This window comes from Rhamphochromis longiceps, linkage group LG16, assembly GCF_057381845.1.
Source record: "Rhamphochromis longiceps isolate RC_006_pf linkage group LG16, R_longiceps_female_GT1.1, whole genome shotgun sequence".
In the NCBI taxonomy this organism is placed as follows: domain Eukaryota; kingdom Metazoa; phylum Chordata; class Actinopteri; order Cichliformes; family Cichlidae; genus Rhamphochromis; species Rhamphochromis longiceps.
The window spans coordinates 6,955,929-6,976,608 of NC_140572.1; the positions used below are offsets into that span (position 1 = coordinate 6,955,929).

At 41.0% G+C, this 20,680-nt stretch overlaps 1 protein-coding gene across 2 annotated transcripts in view; it reads left to right on the plus strand.

The window, feature by feature from the left end:
* pdia5 (protein disulfide isomerase family A, member 5) overlaps positions 1-20,680 on the plus strand; it is an 86,696-nt gene that overhangs the window by 32,043 nt on the left and 33,973 nt on the right. The window contains exons 1-7 of one of the 2 annotated variants that reach the window (XM_085385178.1): positions 1,622-1,763; positions 4,044-4,127; positions 4,276-4,321; positions 9,007-9,099; positions 10,695-10,755; positions 14,033-14,100; positions 17,793-17,884. In XM_085385178.1, coding sequence (XP_085241304.1) covers positions 1,714-1,763; positions 4,044-4,127; positions 4,276-4,321; positions 9,007-9,099; positions 10,695-10,755; positions 14,033-14,100; positions 17,793-17,884 — 494 coding nt within the window. In that variant the 5' untranslated portion in view covers positions 1,622-1,713. Of the gene's footprint in view, positions 1-1,621; positions 1,764-4,043; positions 4,128-4,275; positions 4,322-9,006; positions 9,100-10,694; positions 10,756-14,032; positions 14,101-17,792; positions 17,885-20,680 lie in introns of those variants that run through there. The other variant, XM_085385177.1, reaches the window with a different exon arrangement.

Below are 20,680 nucleotides of genomic sequence, written 5' to 3' on the forward strand. Positions count from 1 at the left end.
TTCTCGCCTGGTTTGTGGTTTTTAGATGTATAGATTGAAGTTCTCTGGTGACCTGTAATCGTTTTTCTTTGGCGCCAAAGACTATTACCTCAGTTTTGTTTTTGTTTAGCTGGAGAAAATTGTGGCACAACCAGTCATTAATTTCCTCAATGCATTTACCAAGAGCCTGCACAGGGCCTCGGTCTCCTGGTGACATTGTGATATATATTTGTGTGTCATCTGCATAGCTGTGATAGTTTATTTTGTTGTTGTTTATAATCTGTGCCAGTGGGAGCATGTAGATGTTAAACAGAAGGGGTCCCAAGATGGAACCTTGGGGAACTCCACATGTGATACTTGTCTGCTCAGATGTGAAGTTACCTATTGATACAAAGTATTTCCTGTTTTCTAAGTATGTTTTGAACCAGTTTAGTACAGTTCCTGAAAGACCTGTCCAGTTCTCCAGTCGTTTGAGTAATATGTTGTGGTCAACTGTATCAAATGCTGCACTGAGATCCAGTAAAACTAAGACTGACATTTTTCCACTGTCTGTATTCAGACATATGTCATTAAACACTTTGGTCAGAGCGGTTTCAGTGCTGTGGTTCTGTCTAAAACCTGACTGGAAGGCATCATAGCAGTTATTCTGTTTTAAGAAGTAACTGAGCTGTTGAGAAACTGCTTTTTCAATGATCTTACTTAAAAACGGGAGATTTGACAAAAGACGTTAGCGTGCTGCCCAACTTTCACCACGCTCATATTTATAATTATACGGTTCTTGGAGTGAGTGCATACACTCATGAAGTTTAGTAACTTCAGGTCACTGCAACAAGCCCAGGTACAGTTTACCGACGGATGGGTACAGGACCTTGAAATGCACCGTGTAGAACGAAAGACCATCGTACGAACAAAGGTAAGTTTACCAGTCTCACAAATTGTCGTCATAAATACACATTCGTTAACCGTTTATTAATAGGACCTTTGAGCTCAACGGTAATTAATTAGTAGTGGAAATAATTTCTGGCAGCATTACAGAAATGTAGCAGTGACAATAATATTGTATGCTGTAATCGCACTGGACAATTAGTGATACAAAAAACCTGTTTTATCCTGTGAATAAAAGTATATGTTTTTGTCAATGTACCATAATAACAGAAGCGAAACGCAATATTGTGTCAGGACAATTTACTATTTATGCACAATAAATAAAGGAGCATAGCGCGACAATTTCTGTTCAGCGCCAGACTTGTAACCTATATCACCAATTATGTTAAGAAAAAGGACGTATTAACTACTACAAAACTCTGATCTTTGTGGGAATGCTTGGAGCAGACTAACATGTGAGCTGGAGTGTTCTGGGACGTTATATTTGGTATATCCAGACCATCCGTCGGCTCTTACTTCGGAAACATGGCTTAAAAAATTTCTCTTCAACTACGTAATCCGATTAAAAAAAAAAACGATCTCTTTACCCGTCGACTTTCCATGGCTGTCATGCGACCAGCTATTGCAGTTAATAATACAACAGCTTCTTGGCATTTTTTGGGTTTCTTTTTATCGCTAGTACCTCTTGCCACAAGTTCCCAGAATCCTTTGCGGTTTTACCCCTGAATGACGTCACATTTTCAATCTTTATCCTGGTGGGCCGGTCTCTAGTCAAAATGCCCGGGCCGATTTTTTTGTCCCAGTCCAGCCCTGCGTTCTTTCGTTCCAGGCGGCAGCGTTACGGTTGCCATGGTTACAGGGCGACGCTCTCTCTCTCTCTGCGACTGTGTGTTTCCTGGGTGAGAGAGCGCCTTTTCGTTGTTGTGCTAAGCTAACAGGCAGAATGCTACAAGCATAGCTCTAAAGAATGTAGCATCATGGGCAGTGTAGTCCGTGTTGCAGGAGAATGCACTGCCATACACGTTATGGGTCTGTGAGCGCGAGGAGGGAGAAAAAGGCGAGTGGAAAGGTACGAGTTGTCGTCGAGGAAAAACGGGCGCTGGAAGCATGTATTAAGACTCGACTGTACACCGTGTTCGTGTTTTCCTCCGAAAACAATAAGTTCCGTTGGAGCAGTCTTTCAACGCCTCTCTCTGTCTCTCGCAAGAAAAGTTGACCCACACAACAAAGTAAAGCTATTTTTCGGCTATGAGCCGACAGGGACCCCGCCGTATTAGTCAGAGGTCCCTTTACTACAGTTCGGAGTCGCGGACCTTCAGTAATAGTAATAAATCACACAGCAATAGTACATTCACGTTGTTGTAAAAAGCATGATAATATATTAAGTAATCCAAAGTATTCAGAATACGTTACTCTCATTGAGTAACGTAACGGAATACGTTACAGAATACATTTTGGGGCATGTATTCTGTATTCTGTAACGGAATACATTTTAAAAGTAACCTTCCCAACACTGAACATCAGCTAGTGAGTCATTCTGAGTTCTTTGTGCTTCCGTTGTTTTTTTTTTTCCTTCCTGTGATTGGAAAAAGTAGTGCCATCTCAGGGGTTGGTTGAAGCATGTGGTTGGTTGAGTCACTTTTACTTTGTATCTATGACTGAGTGAGTAAGAGGATGAAGCCAAAGTCCATTGTTGCGTTGGCACATACCCATGCTGTTTAGCTTATTCACATCCTAAAAAGACTGATTTGACAGTCCTGGTGTTTTATTCCACTAGAATATAGATCAGTTCAGTTTTCAACTCTCTTTTTAAAAAAATCTTTTTTTGTATGTTGTAGAAGTATAATTAGGACTGTGCTATATGACCCAAATCTCATATCCCAATCTATGACATTTCTCATCCCAATAACAATATACATCACAAAATAGTGCTTTTTCTGTCAATTCTGTGAATCTCAGGCAGAGGCAACTGAAGAATGAGCATTTCTTCCTGTTAAAAGGGAGTTTTTCCTTCCCACTGTCACCAAAGTGCTTGCTCATAGGGGGTCATATGATTGTTGGGTTTTTCTCTGTATGTATTATTGTAGAGTCTACCTTACAATATAACGCACTTTGAGGCAACTGTTGTTGTGATTTGGCGTTGTATAAAAAAAATTGAATTGAATTGAAAAAGAATGACGCGACATGAGTTTGAAATTGATACCATAGGGTGTATCTACTAAAAATTTCGGGAGAATCTCAATCACCTTTGTCCTCGAGGTCAGAGGTGTGTACTCTGTTTGGTGGTTTGGTGACAGCTGACATTAGCCATGTTTCTTACCTAGATGGATTTTGGGATCCGTGTGTGTGTGTGTGTGTGTGTGTGTGTGTGTGTGTGTGTGGACAAGAAGCTGGAAGCAGCAGACTGGTCTTGAACCTGGTGACTGCACATCATCTCGAAATATGTGTCAAGGTCACATCTGCTCATGGGTGTACCCTGACTGGTGCCATCTGTCATTATGAGCCGGTCGAGTCTGGCATTACGCACACGTTCATCACCTGAAATACTGTCTGTCAGCACAGACAGTATTTAGTCTTCATCTAAAGAAGGGAAAAAAAACTACACTGAACTTTTACTGGCTTGCTGTGTGTCTGGGAGCCATAATTGAATATCTAACAAATGTTTTTCCACCTCTCTAAATGAATACATATTTTCATTGCTCTTTATTACAGATGAGAAGGTGTACTTATTTTTGCTGATAGTGCTTCATTGTAGCAAGTATGAAGTATGTGTAGGTGGCAGGATGCATATCTATTCCCTTTCCAGCTACAGTGGGGGTTTTTTTTTCTTCTTCTTTCAATTACAGCAGAAAGCCTCATAAAATGAAACGTCTGTATGCCAACACATTACATCTGTGCTTTGTGTTTCCACCGAAGCAGCAAATAAACAGAGCAAGCAGCATTGTTTATATTATATCATACATGTGATTCGATTAATTTGATGAAAAGTCCGTATCTTCTTGCTTCGATTTCTTTATTCAGTTCAGTGAAGTTGGAATTTATATGGTCTGGCACAGAAATGAATGCATAAATCTACTAATCATTAGGAAAATTTGTACGTGTGTGTGAAGGAGAATTTGAAAAATGCAAAGGGAATAGGATTCTGAGTTTGATTTACGCTTTGTGTGTCGATCCTTCAGAGATTCAGAGGGCCGGAAGCTGTGTAAGAAAGTGAAGGTGGACCCGAGCTCCAAACGTGGAAGAGCAGAGCTGCTGCATTACAAGTGAGTAACCAGCAACTCAGCTGGCTGTCAGATGCTTATCCACACCTCAGTGCTTTTTGGAAAGTGATACCGTGCTTGCAGCTTAAGAAGTGCATTACTTACAGTTTACTCCTGGTGTTGAGAGCATTGTGTCCCGCGTGTCTTTCAGAGATGGGACATTCCACACGGAGTACAGCAGGCCTGCTACTTTCAAGGTCAGAATCTGAGAATCTGCATTCTTTACATGTCGAGCACTGTTGTCTGCTGTGTAGTATTTCCTAATTGCTCCTCACATTCAGAGGACTAATTATTTTACTTCTGGCTCTACAGAGCCCTGCCTTCTGCTTTCATTTCTTTCTTCTTCCTTCTTTTTCATTTTGTTATTAAGTTTTATGAATGGAAAAAATGTGTGGTATTTTCCACACAAGAATATTAGACACAATGTTAAGAATTTGCCTGATTTTTATTCATTTATTTGTTTGTTTTTTTCTTTGAGAACCAGAAGCATCTGTGGTTACATGTAGTTGGCTATTTATGAAATCATTTATAACCTGCATTTTAATATCAACAGTGCATCAAATAACAGCTTGAAAACAGTGTCACTGTGTGAAAATGTGACCTTTATAGCAATGACCCTGCAAATTCTTTATTTCTATGTGCAGCCCCCCTCAGCTTTATAGTGCCTTACAGTTAGTTTCAGCTCATTGTTTATCTGCCTGCTGTGCAACCTTGCTCTCATGGCACAATCATACTCTCACTTTCATAGCGATGCTTTTTGTCACGGCAGGCGGTAGTTTTCAGAGGAAACGCTGCACAGATTGACTCTGCACTGTGTTCTCAGCACCAAAGAGAAGACGGAGCATATTGACCATATTGAAGCACTCAGCAGCAAAAGAGCGAACTAAAAAGCTAAAAAAGAGAAAAGTCATCAGATTATCATAAACATAATTTTAGATGACTGAGAATTTTAATGATATAATGGTAACAAGCTGGTGGTACGGGGCTAACGCTGTAGCTAACGCTGTTGCCTCGCAGCAAGAAGGTCCTGGCTTCTCACAGCATTATGTTGGCTTATGTTTATGATTGTTTCTGTGTATTAGTCTGGTGATAACTGGAAGCTATCAGTGTGTGTTTGAGATAATACAGTTACAACACAAAAAACTTGCAGCTGTGAGAAAAAATGCACATCTGTCTACATACCCAGAAATTCACAAATTAACTTATTAATTTCAGTTTAGCCAAAAACTCGTGGATCTGAAACAGAAATTCAAATATGCTTTTATATCTTCGTTTGTATAACCGAGATACAACCAGTTGGCAGACAGTTGAGTTGCAGACAAGCTGTGCTCATTGACACAGACTGACTGTGATTGATGCCAGTGTATTGGCAGTCTGTCTGCTTTTAGAAATTATCTTGCAATTATTTCCAAACCTTCACTAATCTGTCTGAGAGTCGTTGCAGTCAGCCTGAATTAAATTGCAGTTTGTCACCTTCCACAAGGGGACCTTGCAGTCGCCTCACAATCACCATACTTAACAATGTTTTATTGGTTTTATTGACTGCATCATGCAGACAGCAGCATTTATTAATGCAAACAAAATTAAGGGTATTTTCAGTGCTTTTATAATGAGCTGTAATTGGTGGTATACTACCTAATTTGAAGTGTGAATGTACTGAAATATAATGCAGACAGCAGCCACATTATAGTTTAATAAGTCAAATGTAAGCAGAAAGGTAGCCTGAGTAGTGTTTTCCCTGGAGTAAGTAAAGCTATAGCATGACTGCTTAATCCTTACTAAAGTAACCTTGTTAACTTCAGCACAGTGTTGTCACATATTAAAACTGAAAAATACTTCTTTCTACCTGGTATGATTTATCTTGGGTTGAACTTTTTAACCGTCTGTTTAAAGTCCATTTTCCACCACGAAACCACACTGGTCATTTCAAACGTTTACCTTTCGTCTAAGTGCACCCTTTACTCCTTCCTGGGGTGCAACTAGTGAGAGCAGCTACTCAACTAAGTGCATGTTTTTGCTTCAAGTGGTGAAAAGTGTTGGTTGTTTTTTCACCCTTAGCGGGAACAGTTTTCTTGCATATTTTCAAAGTACTGCGCTTTGTTAGAGGTTTTCGAAGTAGCTCCATCTTCAGGTATTAAATGATCATTGGAGGCTGACACTTGGCTCTCGCTCTCAGACATGCCCGGCCATGTCTCATTGTTGATTGCACTGGGAACATAAGCTGTTGCTATAGCAATGATATCATTACATGACACTTTTATGTCACATAAACATTTATAGTGGTGTTATGGCAGGTTATATGGTTATGACACAGCCCTAGCGTCAAGTGATTGATCTTCATGTTAGCTACAAGGTGTGTTTGTAATAATATAAGACTGCAGCAAGCCACACCCGACAGGTTTAATAATTTTGAACATGTGATGCAGAGCTTCTAATGATGCTCTTTACAGGTCTGCACTTTGGCTGCCTCAACTAATGCTGGCACACTAGACTGATTTAGCTTATAGCCTCCAGACCTGTTAATGAGGTCATAGCACCATCTGTTACTCTGATTCTGTAGCAAACACATCCTGAGGAAAAAAATCAAGACCTTAATTTTGTTACCAGTTATCCAGCTGCAGGTTACATATTTAAGGATCACTCACAGGTACCTCTAGCGTGAAATGTTTGGAATACAGAGTGCAATATAAAATATGCATCAGCCACAACAACCATAGAGATGTTGCTGGTCAGCTTAAAGTTTAATGCCTTTCACTGCAAGACAGCTGCTGCATATAGATATTTCCTAAAAGGCAAATTATGACTTTAGATAAAAGTGAAATTAACCGTTTACTTCTCTCCTCTATAATATGGAAATCCTTCTCTTTTTATTTTTTCAATGAGTTTCTACCAGAGAAACTCGTTATAAGGTGGAAGCTGTCACTCTTTTGAATGGTGCATGGTTTTATTACTTTGCTTGCTAGGGTTTGCGCTGTTTCTCTGACAGATTAAAAGGCATCTGAAACAATAAACCTCCACAAGTCTCTGTTTCAACTAGAGCTGGGCGATATGAGATTTTTTTCATATCACGATATGTTTTTTTCATTTCAGGCGATAACGATATCTATCACGATATAAGCCAAATAACTATATTTGTAAGATTTAAATGTGCCGTTGCTCACAAGTAAAATGTGAAATAATCAGCAGCTTGTTTTTAAATATTTATTTCCCATAATAAGTTCAACAGGGTAGATGTACTTAAGGAACATGAGACTTTTTCAGATAAATAAAGGCAAATATTGCAAACTACACAAAAGGCAGCCGCTAAAGCGTTTAAGTTTCAAAATAGAACAAACGAAACAGACTAAATTGTCAATTCCACTTAGAAATAAAGTATTAATTCTAAAAATAAATCTTAGTTTGTTTTACAGAAGAACAGACAAAACTGACTAACTTTTGTCAATATCAAGTAAACTGAGAACTAAAAGGAAATTCTCAATCTCTCCTTGTTGTATAGCTGAGCTTTTCAAACAGTTGTAACAGTTACTTTAGTCTGACAAAAGCCGAATGATGAATTAGCGCTTCCAGTCAGAGACTGAGGCTACGTCCACACGTACACGGGTATTTTTGAAAACGGAGATTTTCCGTTTTCGTTTTAAAAAATAATCCCGTCCACACATAAAGGCAGAAATGAAGGAAAACGCTGCTATGAACATGCCAAAGCAGCAGGTGGCGCTAGATTCCTAACCGTGCAGAAATGTTGGCCAATCAGAAGTCTAGAAGCCTTGGTGGGAAAAAGTAAACAAAGCTGGGGCATAGAAGCAGAACCGAGTCGTATGTGTGGAGGGACAGTAACTGTGTGTATATGTAAGCATTTAAACACTGCAGAGAGTAGAATTAACAGTATTGTAGAAATTCATTTCACCGAAACAATAACGTGGCGCACAGTGTGACGCATGCACCAGTTTATTGTATTTCCAGACTTGCTTTCGGCACAATTTACAGTGCACGCTACTCTGTTTTTTGTCAGACTTGAAATAGCCGAAATACCTTCACACTACGGAGCTTCTATGGCTCTTCCGTTCGACAATCTCTCTGGCATTGGAACCATCATCTGTTTTCTCTTCGGTCACACTCGGTTGATTTTTCTAGTCGGCACACTCATTTCCTCCATTATGCGCTGGCTCCATTACCCGCTGGCTGCTTCCCAAACAAACACACGTGCGGCTTGGCACTTGTGCTGTATGTAACAAGTCACGCGACGTGACGCTGCGGCTGTGATTGGTTCGGCTCTGCGCTACTGAATTTGGATCGGCTGACCTTTTTTTTTTTTTTTCTTTTTTTTTTTAAGAGGACAAGAGCGGCGAGGTCTATCGCGATAGCTTAATTTCTCTATCGAGTAAAAGTTATATCGCGATACATATCGTTATCGTTCTATCGCCCAGCTCTAGTTTCAACCATTACAAAGTAGTTCTGATAATCAAGTCAAGGTCGTTAAATGTTCCGCCCGTGCACACGCGCCGTCGTTAGAGCACTGCTAAAAGAAATATTTCCTGCTGTTGCCTCCACAGACATATGGTTCATTATATTTACAGAAAGCTTTACCAAGCCCATTAGTAGACACTTAGAGGTACTGAAATAGCGCTGACACCTCTTGGATGCATGAACATGTTCATCTATATGAGCTTCCATCTGGCACAACCTACAGCGTTGCCTCAACTAAATTTAGGAGCGACTTCGGCAACGTAAATAATCACCACTCCGTCTTTTTATGTTGGTTTTTCACCCCCATAGGATTATTTTGTGGCAGTGAAAAGTTGTTGCATGATTTGAACTGTTGGCTTTGTTTAGACAGGCTGTCGCAGATCTGTCGTTTTGACTTTGCTTTTTTTTTCTCATTCAGTCAATGGTAGCGTTTTTGAAAGACCCATCAGGGCCCCCACTGTGGGAGGAGAACCCTGAGGCTAAAGATGTCGTCCACATAGAGACAGAAAAAGTAAGTACCAATTTAAATAAACTTTTGGGCTTTGGATTAATTTAATATCCATTTAGCTCCATTTAAGAAATCCAGAACATCACTGGGGACGTACATTTACTGTGATTCACAAGCACAGGCTGCATCTTTCCTCCATTTGTCTGTGTTAAAGTTTTGATTAGCCCCCCGACTCTGATACTGCAGCATCTCACCAACACAAAGCCCCGCACACAAAAAGCAACAGGCTTTATCGTCAAAGAGCTGCTCGGCGTAGTTCATGAGGTCACTCACACAGTCCCGCCTTTACAGCCTAAAAGCCTCCAAACGGCTCTCATCCAGACAAGTCAGATTGCAAAATCATCAAAAACTGCCAGCATATTCACAAACAGCTACCTCATCCTTAGATAAGTATATATGGAATTTAGAAAGACCTTTGTTTTTGGACTATAGCCACTTTGCATGATCCTTATTTATTTTATAGTCTTGAGAGCTTGAGCAAAAGAAGACAACTGGACTTGATTTGTCAAGGCAAGCTTGAGATCCCTTCCCAGGTGCTTCAATGGCTGCTCACGCTTTGCATCAGGTGATCTGAATAGTTCACACGATGAGGTGGGGCAAGGTCTCAGAGTGGTTTCATCCCTGACCTATACCTATTTTCACACCGTGGTTTATGTGTTGATGTGGATCGGTAGTAATGGTAGATGGACTGGCTCTTTTACAGCGCTTTTCTAACATTAACTCAGGGTTCAGTGTTTTGCCCAAGGATACTTGGTCACTTTGCAGACTTTAGCAGCCAGGGATTGAACTACCAACCTTCTGATTAGCAGATGATCCGTTTAGTCTCCTGAACTACAGACATAGAGAAACTGGTAATAAATATTTGTCTCATTCTGCACCTTGTTGTAGCCCAGTCTTAAAGAAGCTGATTAGCTCCTTTCCAATTAGCCCCACACTCTTTTTAAGCCAGCTGTCTTCTGATTGGCTGCCCCTCGCAAACAGAAGGTTTAAATAGCAGCTGGAAAATTCTGTTCTCACAGCCAGAGCTTTGTGCCTGAGATGTCCATGTTACTGATGATTAAAAAATGATTAAAGCAGCTTGAAATCTGAGCATCCACCACTGTAAAAGTACATGTGTAACAGAAAACAAAGGCGAGCATAACACAGTAACCCTCCTTTCATTTGAAGAACGAGGGACCTGGTTATCACCTGCTCTCACCCTGAGGCTTGTTGAATGTGTTAACAAAAGATTGTGCTGAATGTGTGATTTTTATGTTTTTTGGAAGTAGCTGAGCTCATGAAAGTGATGATGAAAACGGGGAAACTGGTATGGGGGGCTGATGTGCCTGCTGTCCAAAGAAGAAAGTCCTCCCTTTCCTTTTTCTGTGATTAATGTGATGAATAACTCTCACACACGGTCGAATACAAAGCTGAAATAACAGATGATGTCATGATTTGCTATTTTAAACCAAAGAGTGTGAGAGAGAATTTCAGAAATCCAACATGGAGCATACTATTAGAGGAATCAAGCTATCGTGTGTGTTGTATATACATGTGTATACATGTGTTTTGCTGAAAAGCATCCTGACTCATCTCTTGTTCCCTCCTCGCTCTCGAAGGACTTCAGGAAGCTGCTGAAGAAAGAAGAGAGGCCGGTCCTCATGATGTTCTATGCTCCCTGTGAGTCTGCATTATTACGTTGTTCCTGCAGTGTTAGCAGCTCACAATAACTGGGACAAGCAGTGCTCATTTTGCTATCCTGCTTGCACATATTGTGGGAAACAGTATGTCTGGAAAAACAAGAGTAGCTATTATTGTCCTCAAATATTACATTAACTCACTTTATAAGGTGTCTAAACCGGGGGAGAGAGTACAGTTTAGGGAATAGCTCAATAAACTAGAGTTTGCTTGGTAATACTAAACCGTTGTAATCAATACTGCAATCTGATTATATATATATATATTTATGGCACCTGGCAAACATGACACACTGTCTTAGGGCTGTTCGATATAACGATACAGTGGGGCAAAAAAGTATTTAGTCAGCCACCGATTGTGCAAGTTCCCCCACCTAAAATGATGACAGAGGTCAGTAATTTGCACCAGAGGTACACTTCAACTGTGAGAGACAGAATGTGAAAAAAAAAATCCATGAATCCACATGGTAGGATTTGTAAAGAATTTATTTGTAAATCAGGGTGGAAAATAAGTATTTGGTCCATAACAAAAATACAACTCAATACTTTGTAACATAACTTTTGTTGGCAATAACAGAGGTCAAACGTTTACTATAGGTCTTTACCAGGTTTGCACACACAGTAGCTGGTATTTTGGCCCATTCCTCCATGCAGATCTTCTCGAGAGCAGTGATGTTTTGGGGCTGTCGCCGAGCAACACGGACTTTCAACTCCCGCCACAGATTTTCTATGGGGTTGAGGTCTGGAGACTGGCTAGGCCACTCCAGGACTTTCAAATGCTTCTTACGGAGCCACTCCTTTGTTGCCCGGGCGGTGTGTTTTGGATCATTGTCATGTTGGAAGACCCAGCCTCGTTTCATCTTCAAAGTTCTCACTGATGGAAGGAGGTTTTGGCTCAAAATCTCACGATACATGGCCCCATTCATTCTGTCCTTAACACGGATCAGTCGTCCTGTCCCCTTGGCAGAAAAACAGCCCCATAGCATGATGTTTCCACCCCCATGCTTCACAGTAGGTATGGTGTTCTTGGGATGCAACTCAGTATTCTTCTTCCTCCAAACACGACGAGTTGAGTTTATACCAAAAAGTTCTACTTTGGTTTCATCTGACCACATGACATTCTCCCAATCCTCTGCTGTATCATCCATGTGCTCTCTGGCAAACTTCAGACGGGCCTGGACATGCACTGGCTTCAGCAGCGGAACACGTCTGGCACTGCGGGATTTGATTCCCTGCCGTTGTAGTGTGTTACTGATGGTGACCTTTGTTACTTTGGTCCCAGCTCTCTGCAGGTCATTCACCAGGTCCCTCCGCGTGGTTCTGGGATCTTTGCTCACCGTTCTCATGATCATTTTGACCCCACGGGATGAGATCTTGCGTGGAGCCCCAGATCGAGGGAGATTATCAGTGGTCTTGTATGTCTTCCATTTTCTGATGATTGCTCCCACAGTGGATTTTTTCACACCAAGCTGCTTGCCTATTGTAGATTCACTCTTCCCAGTCTGGTGCAGGTCTACAATACTTTTCCTGGTGTCCTTCGAAAGCTCTTTGGTCTTGGCCATGGCGGAGTTTGGAGTCTGACTGTTTGAGGCTGTGGACAGGTGTCTTTTATACAGATGATGAGTTCAAACAGGTGCCATTCATACAGGTAACGAGTGGGGGACAGAAAAGCTTCTTACAGAAGACGTTACAGGTCTGTGAGAGCCAGAGATTTTCCTTGTTTGAGGTGACTAAATACTTATTTTCCACCCTGATTTACGAATAAATTCTTTACAAATCCTACCATGTGGATTCATGGATTTTTTTTTTTTCACATTCTGTCTCTCACAGTTGAAGTGTACCTCTGGTGCAAATTACTGACCTCTGTCATCATTTTAGGTGGGGGAACTTGCACAATCGGTGGCTGACTAAATACTTTTTTGCCCCACTGTATATATCGGATGACGATATAAAAACGTCGATCGTTTGTTTCGTGGTGTCGCAAAATAAACTGTTTACGGCAATATTTTTTTCATCGTTTTGATGGTCACTGTAGTGGCTATATTAATTTCTTAAAGTTCTCTCTTTCTCTTATATTTAATATAACCACACTACGGACGGACAAGCGCCTGTTTTTATGCGTTGTCGTTAGCAACAACGACGGTAACACCATCGCGTGCCCGCTTGTTTATGTTCCACATAAACCTTTCACAATAAAGCTCAAGATCCTGTTGAGACTTTTCAAAATAAACTGAATCACTTGAAAGAGCAGATTATTTACGGATGAGAAGTAAAAAAGAGCCGCCAGGTGCTAAAAAATAGACCTTAGACTCAAACGTTAGAACAGGCTTTTCCCCGCAGCACGCCGTGTAATAAATACTCACAAAGAAAACGGCGGCCGTTACAACTTATGTCTAAAAATGTATCGTTTCATGCATCTGCTAAAACACTCGACTCCAGCTACATCTGGAAACACTTCCCGCAAGTCGAGCTGCCCGAGATTCACAGAATTTACAGAAAATGTTACATTTTTGTGATTTATATCGTTATCGGACGATAAAATTCTTATATCGGGATATGAGATTCTGGTCATATCGCACAGCCCTAACTGTCTCATCTTTCTATGTACTACACGTTTTTTATAATGTGGAGAAAAAAGGACTCCAACTGAGGAGATCCTTCTTTGCTGGTTAACTCCACTATTACAAACACAAATCGGATGCAAAGTTCTAAAATAACAGAGCGCTTTTAAAACAACCCGCGTGTTGCCAGGTCTTTTATCGACTGCTTAAAATTACTTGCTTTGTTCATTGATCAGTCCATGCAAAACAAAAAAAACTAGTTTCACTTTCTAAGAATATAAACTAGAAATAAAGCAACAGATCGCTCTTTGTTTGGCAAAATTGTTAAACAATTAAGCCGCAGCGTCTGTCTGAACGTCAGACCTGCTGATCACTTTGCCAGGATAAGAACAGTCGTTTTTGTTCAGCACGCAGTTAATTGTTGCCTCTTATTGTTGTTCAATAGAAAAGACTTCACATGGATTTTTGTTTTTTTTGTTTTTTTGTTTCCAAGCGCTGTGCTCGATTATCCTCAGTGCATCATATCTTTCACAGCAGATAGCATACTGAGAGCTGCTGTTTACCAGGGGGAAAAATCTCCTAGCAGATGATGGAAAATCTTTTGACAGTCGTATAGATTATCATATAGCTGTCAGAGCAGTGTTCCCATTGAGTTCTCTGTAATAACCTCTGCTTCTCTCCTTTGTATTTTGGTTGCAGGGTGCGGCGTTTGTAAGAGAATGCAGCCCATTTTTCAGCAAGCGGCCACGGAGACAAAAGGGAAATATGTAAGTGTGCTAAATCTGCCCCTCAGTCAGTGGGCCCACTGTTGTGTTGCATCACCTGTCTCTGATCTGCAGCCCAGTCATCTTTGATGCTCGCGCATTAAATGAGATGTGTCAGCAGCGAATGTCAGGGATGTGAAATCTGCAAAAGGTACAGACAGACCAAATAAGGCATTTCCTGCAGGTTGTGTTTCCTGCAAAGACGATCTCTCGGGCACAGTACCTGATCAACTTTTGCACCATGTGTTGATTTAGTAGCATAATAACTCAGATGACCTTTAAAAGGCAATTCGAAGGTCCCTATCCTCTCTCTGCTGATTAATTAAGATTTTACCTGTGTTTTGATTGCACAGCAATATGTTTCGAATGATTTTAGCATTTTTAAGCAATGTACAGGAATATGCTGTAGCGGCAGACCGTGTTATGTTTTTTATATGTACATAATTTACATGTTCAGAGTAGTGCTGTTAATATTACATTCGTTAAAATGACGTTGACGCCATAACCGCATTAACGCGGCAAATCTCCGTTAGAGAGTTAACGCAGATCGCCCTGTGTGCTAACGTGTTGACGCCGTGCAGCGTTAACGAGCTAACAGAGATTTGCCACGTTAATGTCATTTTAACGAGATTAACGCTGACAGCACTAATTTAGGTCCTGACTACTTTTTCCTGTAGTTTTCATCACTGGTGGGAAAGTTTCTTTAGTCTTTTTTTTTTTTAATTATTATTTTTAACAGTACTCGTGTCGTTTGCATGAGAAAAATATTATCTCATAAACACTTGTCCTTCAGGGATCACATGAAAAGATAATTAACTGCATGTTTGTTTCATCATCAAGCATGCATTCGAGTAGCGAACATTTAAGCCTCTTAGCTGGGAACTGGTACACTGTTTGGGTGTGTGCACGTGTGTGCGAGGCTGAGATAGGGTGAGGGAGTGCGCCTGTACTTCTGTTTATAAGTGAATGCTGAATTGGTGGTCAGCCAAGTCGTATCGCACATTTCTCGCCTCCGTGTCGTGGCACAGGAAGGCACAAAGGTGACGTCTGAAGTTCTGCATCTCGTCAGGGTGAAATAGCTGAAAAAACACAGATTCGTGTGGGGATGTGTTTTGATTGTATTGTTTCAGCTTTTTAGGTTTCTTCTGTGTTCTCTCTCAGTACCGGTTGTGACATATAACATGATTTTGTCAGAGCACCGTCCTTTAAAAGGGAATAAGGCATAGAGTTTGTCATGACTCATACACATTCCTCTCGCTATTTTTTTTGCCATGAGCTGTGTTTGGTACAATATTTATTACAGAGGGAACCTGGGATGCTCCAGCTGTTTGATTTATATCAAATAACCTTCTGTACTGGAGAAATATTTTCAGAACTTTTTACTCATAAGCAGTGGAGTTAGGGACTCTCAACCGTGTCAGTGTTGCCAACTGTATCTGGAGCTAATTTTTACTCAGCATATAATTAGAGGTCGTTTTGAAAAACAAAATATTCTCTCGTGTTACATAATGATGTTTTCTATTTTATCCCCAAACAATATTACATGATAAGATGGAATGCTGTGCAGAAGTCTTGAGCCAGCTCTCATTTCTGTGCATTTTGTTAGGATGTGTGTTCTCTGTCAAAATGATCCCGCACTGCTTCACTAATGTTGAGGTCCAGCCTCTGGGGAGGCCAGTCTGTGATTGACAGTGACCCACTGTGTGTGCTTTTTCTATCCAGGTATGCTTTTACTTCATTGGCAGTGTGTTTGGGATAATTGCCAGTGTTACATGGCTCAAGGGAAGGCTAAACCATGCTGCCATTCAACTAGCTTTTAGTAATGTGAAATATAACAAAGGAGAAAGAGGAACAAAAAGAGCTCGGATCCTTGGCTAAAGCAAACAGAAGAGAGGGACGACCATGAACCAGCCAGTTAGTTGGCTAGAAATGAGAGCTGGCTAGTTCTGGTAAACTAGACGAATAGACACAAAACCACAAACGGCTCAACCCGTGTCTAATAATAAACAAAGCTGTAAAAGCATCGGTGCTGATGGAGGTCAAGACGGCAGTTACAAACCACCATCCGCCACCTTCTTTGGGTTTTTTTTCCATCTGGCAGCCAATCAGCACTAAGAATAAATTAGATATGTGAGAGAGGAAGTTAATGAGAATGATAATAAAGACAGTAAATAACAAATAATGTTTTTTAAAATATCAACATGATGATCACGGCACTGAGGTCGTGCTGAAAAATGACACTGTTGCCAATCAGGTGCTTTCTAGATCTGGCGGTACTTCATCAAGTTCATGATTTTTTTTTTCTGGAGCTTTAAGCCACAAAGAGCCTCCACTGTGTTCTACAGATGGCTGTAGACACTCACTGTTGAGCCTGTCTACTGACTGACAATGATTTGAAACCAAAACTACTACTTTGGATTCATCACTCCATCAGCCCTGTTGCCACTGATTTTCAGCCTTATCTCCCCGTTGCCTGTTTAATGCTGAAGTGATTCATAGGTCTGTGCAAAGGCGCTTAACAAAGGAAAAACAACATTCCTCTAAAAGTAGTCTGGTATAAGAATTGGACTGAAAATGAGTGAAAAAGCATCCAATGTCTTAAGAAAACCTTTAGATGATCTGTAGAAACCCTGGAGAAAGCCTGGCTGCTTGGAAGAAAAATAGAAATAAACGAATAGTGGCTCAAGACTAGGGATGGGTATCGTTTAGGTTTTATCCGATACCAGTACCAAACCGGTACTTTTGAAACGGTGCCGGTGCTTAAACGGTGCTGAACCGGTGCTTAAAGAATGGAGAACACAAACTTTGTCCAAAAACCTCATGTTTAGCTGTTTTTTTTTTTGTAAAAAGATAACAATGTTAGCCTTTTCTGCAGCTATGGGGCATATATGGCATCACTCTTGGCTGGAAGCAGTGCTTAAACAATGGAAAAAAACACAAACTTTGTCCAAAAACCTCTCATGTTTAGTTGTTTTCCACTTTTTCTTTGGTCCAGCCAGTACAGCCAGACTTTTGACCGCTTCGCCTTGGGCGTTTTTAATCTGTAGCTCTGCTCTAAAAGAACGTACGTACCTGGCCCGCCTACTATCCTCGGAAAGGTAAAATGATTGGCTGGAATCCAAAGTGTATTACATCTCAGGAAAAAAAAAAAGCACTGAAATAAAGCACCGAAATGTGCGCTGCCTTTCGGTCTGGTTACTACCGTTTATGTCAGAACGGCACCGGATACTGGTACCCATCCCTACTCAAGACTTTCACACAGTATTGTACTTCTGACAGTTAAAGTAATTTTCTGCTATGCTAGACATACCATGCTTAACAGTTCACATTTATCAAGTACACCGAGCGGGATCCTGCACATATTTTCTTTATGTGGGTGTCTAAAATAAATTGTGATTCCTTTTTTAATATAGCTCAGACAAATCACATTCTGTCTTTTCAATTAAAAAGTCAGCAGGAAGTTTATAGCGGTGGTGTTTGATTACGGCCTGCTAATTAACAGTCATTGCACCTGTGTTGTTTCGCAGTTCACACTTGGAGTAATCCGTCTTTGTTCAGTTTGGAGCCCGCCGATGACGACTGACCTGTCTCGATGTTTGATGTTCTTGCTATTTCTTTTCTCTCTCTGCCGTCATTTTGCTTCACATCTTTGATGGCCCATGTCTCATTTTCCCTTTCATATCATTTTTCTTAAGGTCCTAGCAGGAATGAATGTGCACCCAGCTGAGTTCGACGGCCTCAAGCAGGAGTACGGCGTCAAAGGCTACCCAACCTTCTGCTACTTTGAGTGAGTCGAGTCCTCTCATCCGTTTCTTTTTAGGCTTAGTCCCTGACTTCCAAAGCTCAAAACATCAGAGTAGGGCCACTTCAAATAGAAAGTGCAGTCTCTGCCCATTTAAACAGCAAGCAGGCGTGATGGCAGCAGACTCGCAGCTTGCAAAGGTGACCCCTTAAGGTTTGCAGTTCTTTCGTGCAGGTGCAAAGGAGAAAGTTTCTGATGAACTTTGGGATCCTCTGGCCTCATCCTTGAAAATGTACACTCACAGGAGGTGGTTGCTACTGTCAGGGAATAAGGAGAACACATGGGTGTTGGTGTATGGTTAGCAGTGAAGTAAAACTGAAGGGATAATTAGTTGCTTGACCAAAAAAAAAAACAATTCTTGGCATTTAAAGTGTTTAAAGTCCTGCTTGAACATATATTTATTGCCACAGTCACTGAACCACTCTGCAAATAGGCACTAAATCATTCATCTGACGTCACTCTAGGGTACAGAGATATTGGCCACCAGGGATGCAAAGAAGTTTGGGCTTCGGTCTCACTAGATAAATGGCTCTAACTGTGAACTCATGGAGGCCCAGCTTCCACTCTCACAGCCTTCACTTCAGAGGTTTGGGCAAGCTCATGGAGCCCATTGATCTTGAGTTGCAGTTCTTCATCATGTTGACAATGCATAACAAAAGTAACTGTCTTCCAAAAATGTTACTCTGTGTTGCACTGTGGTGTTTGAACAATCTCCATCAGTCAGTCGCTCATTCCAGGATCTGCACTGTTACCTTCCTCAGGGCAATTTCTTATATCCGTAGCCCCTTTAGGTCCAACACCCTTCACATCCCAGTGGCCATGCCATAGGGTGGGCAGTACTGTGACAATGTATACTGATACAAAGGTGGTTGATCATGTTAAACACCAAGAATATGTTTAATATGATCATCTCAGACACAGAGAGAAGCTCCACCTATTTGTTTTATTTTGTTTTGTTTTTTTGCGAGGAGCTACGGAAGAGAATTAGGGCCACTGGGGAAAAAAGTGGGCATGTCTTATTTTTTCTTCTTTTACAGAATTCTCAGATTAAAGTCAGAATTCTGACTTTAATCTGAGAATTTTGACTTTTTCCTCCAAATTATTTTTTTCTCAGAATTCTGAGAAACTTCTGACTTTTTTTCTCAGAAATTTTTTCTTTAATCTCAGGATTCTGGAAAAGAAGAAGAAAAAAAAGACGTGGCCACTTTTTTTTTTTTTTAGTGGCCGTAATCCTCTTCCGTAAGGGGCATCCAACCAGGAGAAAATCATCTTAAATGGAGATGAATCACAATGTGTTGTTCAGAGTGCAGGCTCATGATAAGATGGTTTTGGTTTGTGAATCATGGAAAAACTTATTTTGTAGAGTCCGAGAATAAAAATGTGGAGCCAGAAAATTAGCATAACGGGTCCACTTAAAGCTAATATTCAAGCATAACAGAGAAATGTTGCGTTGCCTACTTTGTCTTAATAAAAAAGTGAACTGAGTAACTTAAGGTTTCTTTGGACAATTTCGACAGGGCTTATTTAGTTAATGTGAGATTGTAGTTACCTGTCATTGGAAGGCTTATGATCCCGAAAGTCATTTGCGTATGTAGTAGAGAAGATCTATGACTTTCAAGGGTCATTTGGACTTTAAGCGCTGCTCAAGGGCCAAGTAAAATATTATTAGGCAGAATTTTTAAGCACAAACTCTGATTGCCTAATTCACCGGCTTGCCCTGTAACAATGCACTGCACTGTAACAGTAAGTGAGTAAAGTTTAGCTCTTAAACTGGACAGCCCTTCATTATTTCAGCCTCCCTGTCTTCACAAACACGGCCCTCTGATGTGAAGCGAGCCGTTGCATTGTGTCACACAGCGCCGTTGTCTATGCAAAGACTGCCTCTGGTCCTAATAAAGGCAGCGTTTTAAATTATTAAAATGGTCGACTAAGTAAATGCTTTTAATATGCTGTAGCAGAGTTTTTTTTGTTATCTTTAACAACACCTTAAGGCCACATGTGACATTGATTTAGCACTCTCTTTTAGGTGTTGGAGAAATGTATGCTGCTGGCAATCTGATAACTTCAGATTACTGCTCAGCGCTAGTGTCCAAATATGAATAGACACACAAAATCACAGCTTGCGGCCACATACGCAGCAGGAATAGAGAGTGTGACTGATAGTGTTTGTTAATGCAGACACCCCCACCCCACCCAGCTGGAGCCTCTCTGCACTGTCCACATATTTACAGTGTTGTTAACTAAGTGCTCCCACGCTGTTCTCTGCTTGTTTTGGGGTTTTTTTAAAAATATGTTTGCATTTTTTTTTTTTCTTGCAATGCAATAGACACCTGGAAGGAAAAGCAGCGAAATTATGTCATGCAGCGAAGGTCAGCTGGGGATCAAGCCCGTAGGCGTCGCTGTTTTGTGGCCCTAAATATGAGGCTACTGGGGTGCCACCGTGCTCTGCTTCTTTATGTCTCCTGCACTGGCTTTATCATCCTTATTTCCACATTAAACACTCTCTCATTCCAGTCTGGCCTTTTAATTAGACCGGGACTGATTAAGTGCCTCTGTGGTGTGTGTGTGTGTGTGTGTGTGTGTGTGTGTGTGTGTGTGTGTGTGTGTGTGTGTGTGTGTGTGTGTGTGTGCTCTTGCCTTCTTCCTGTTTGTGTGCACTTCTTTCTATCTCGTGTGTGTATGCAGGTACACGGGCATGACCAGCACACTTGTGTGTAGCTGAGCCGGAGCCAGTCCGTTAGCTGCGAGTGCATTAGTGTCAGCACACGGCTAGCTAACGAC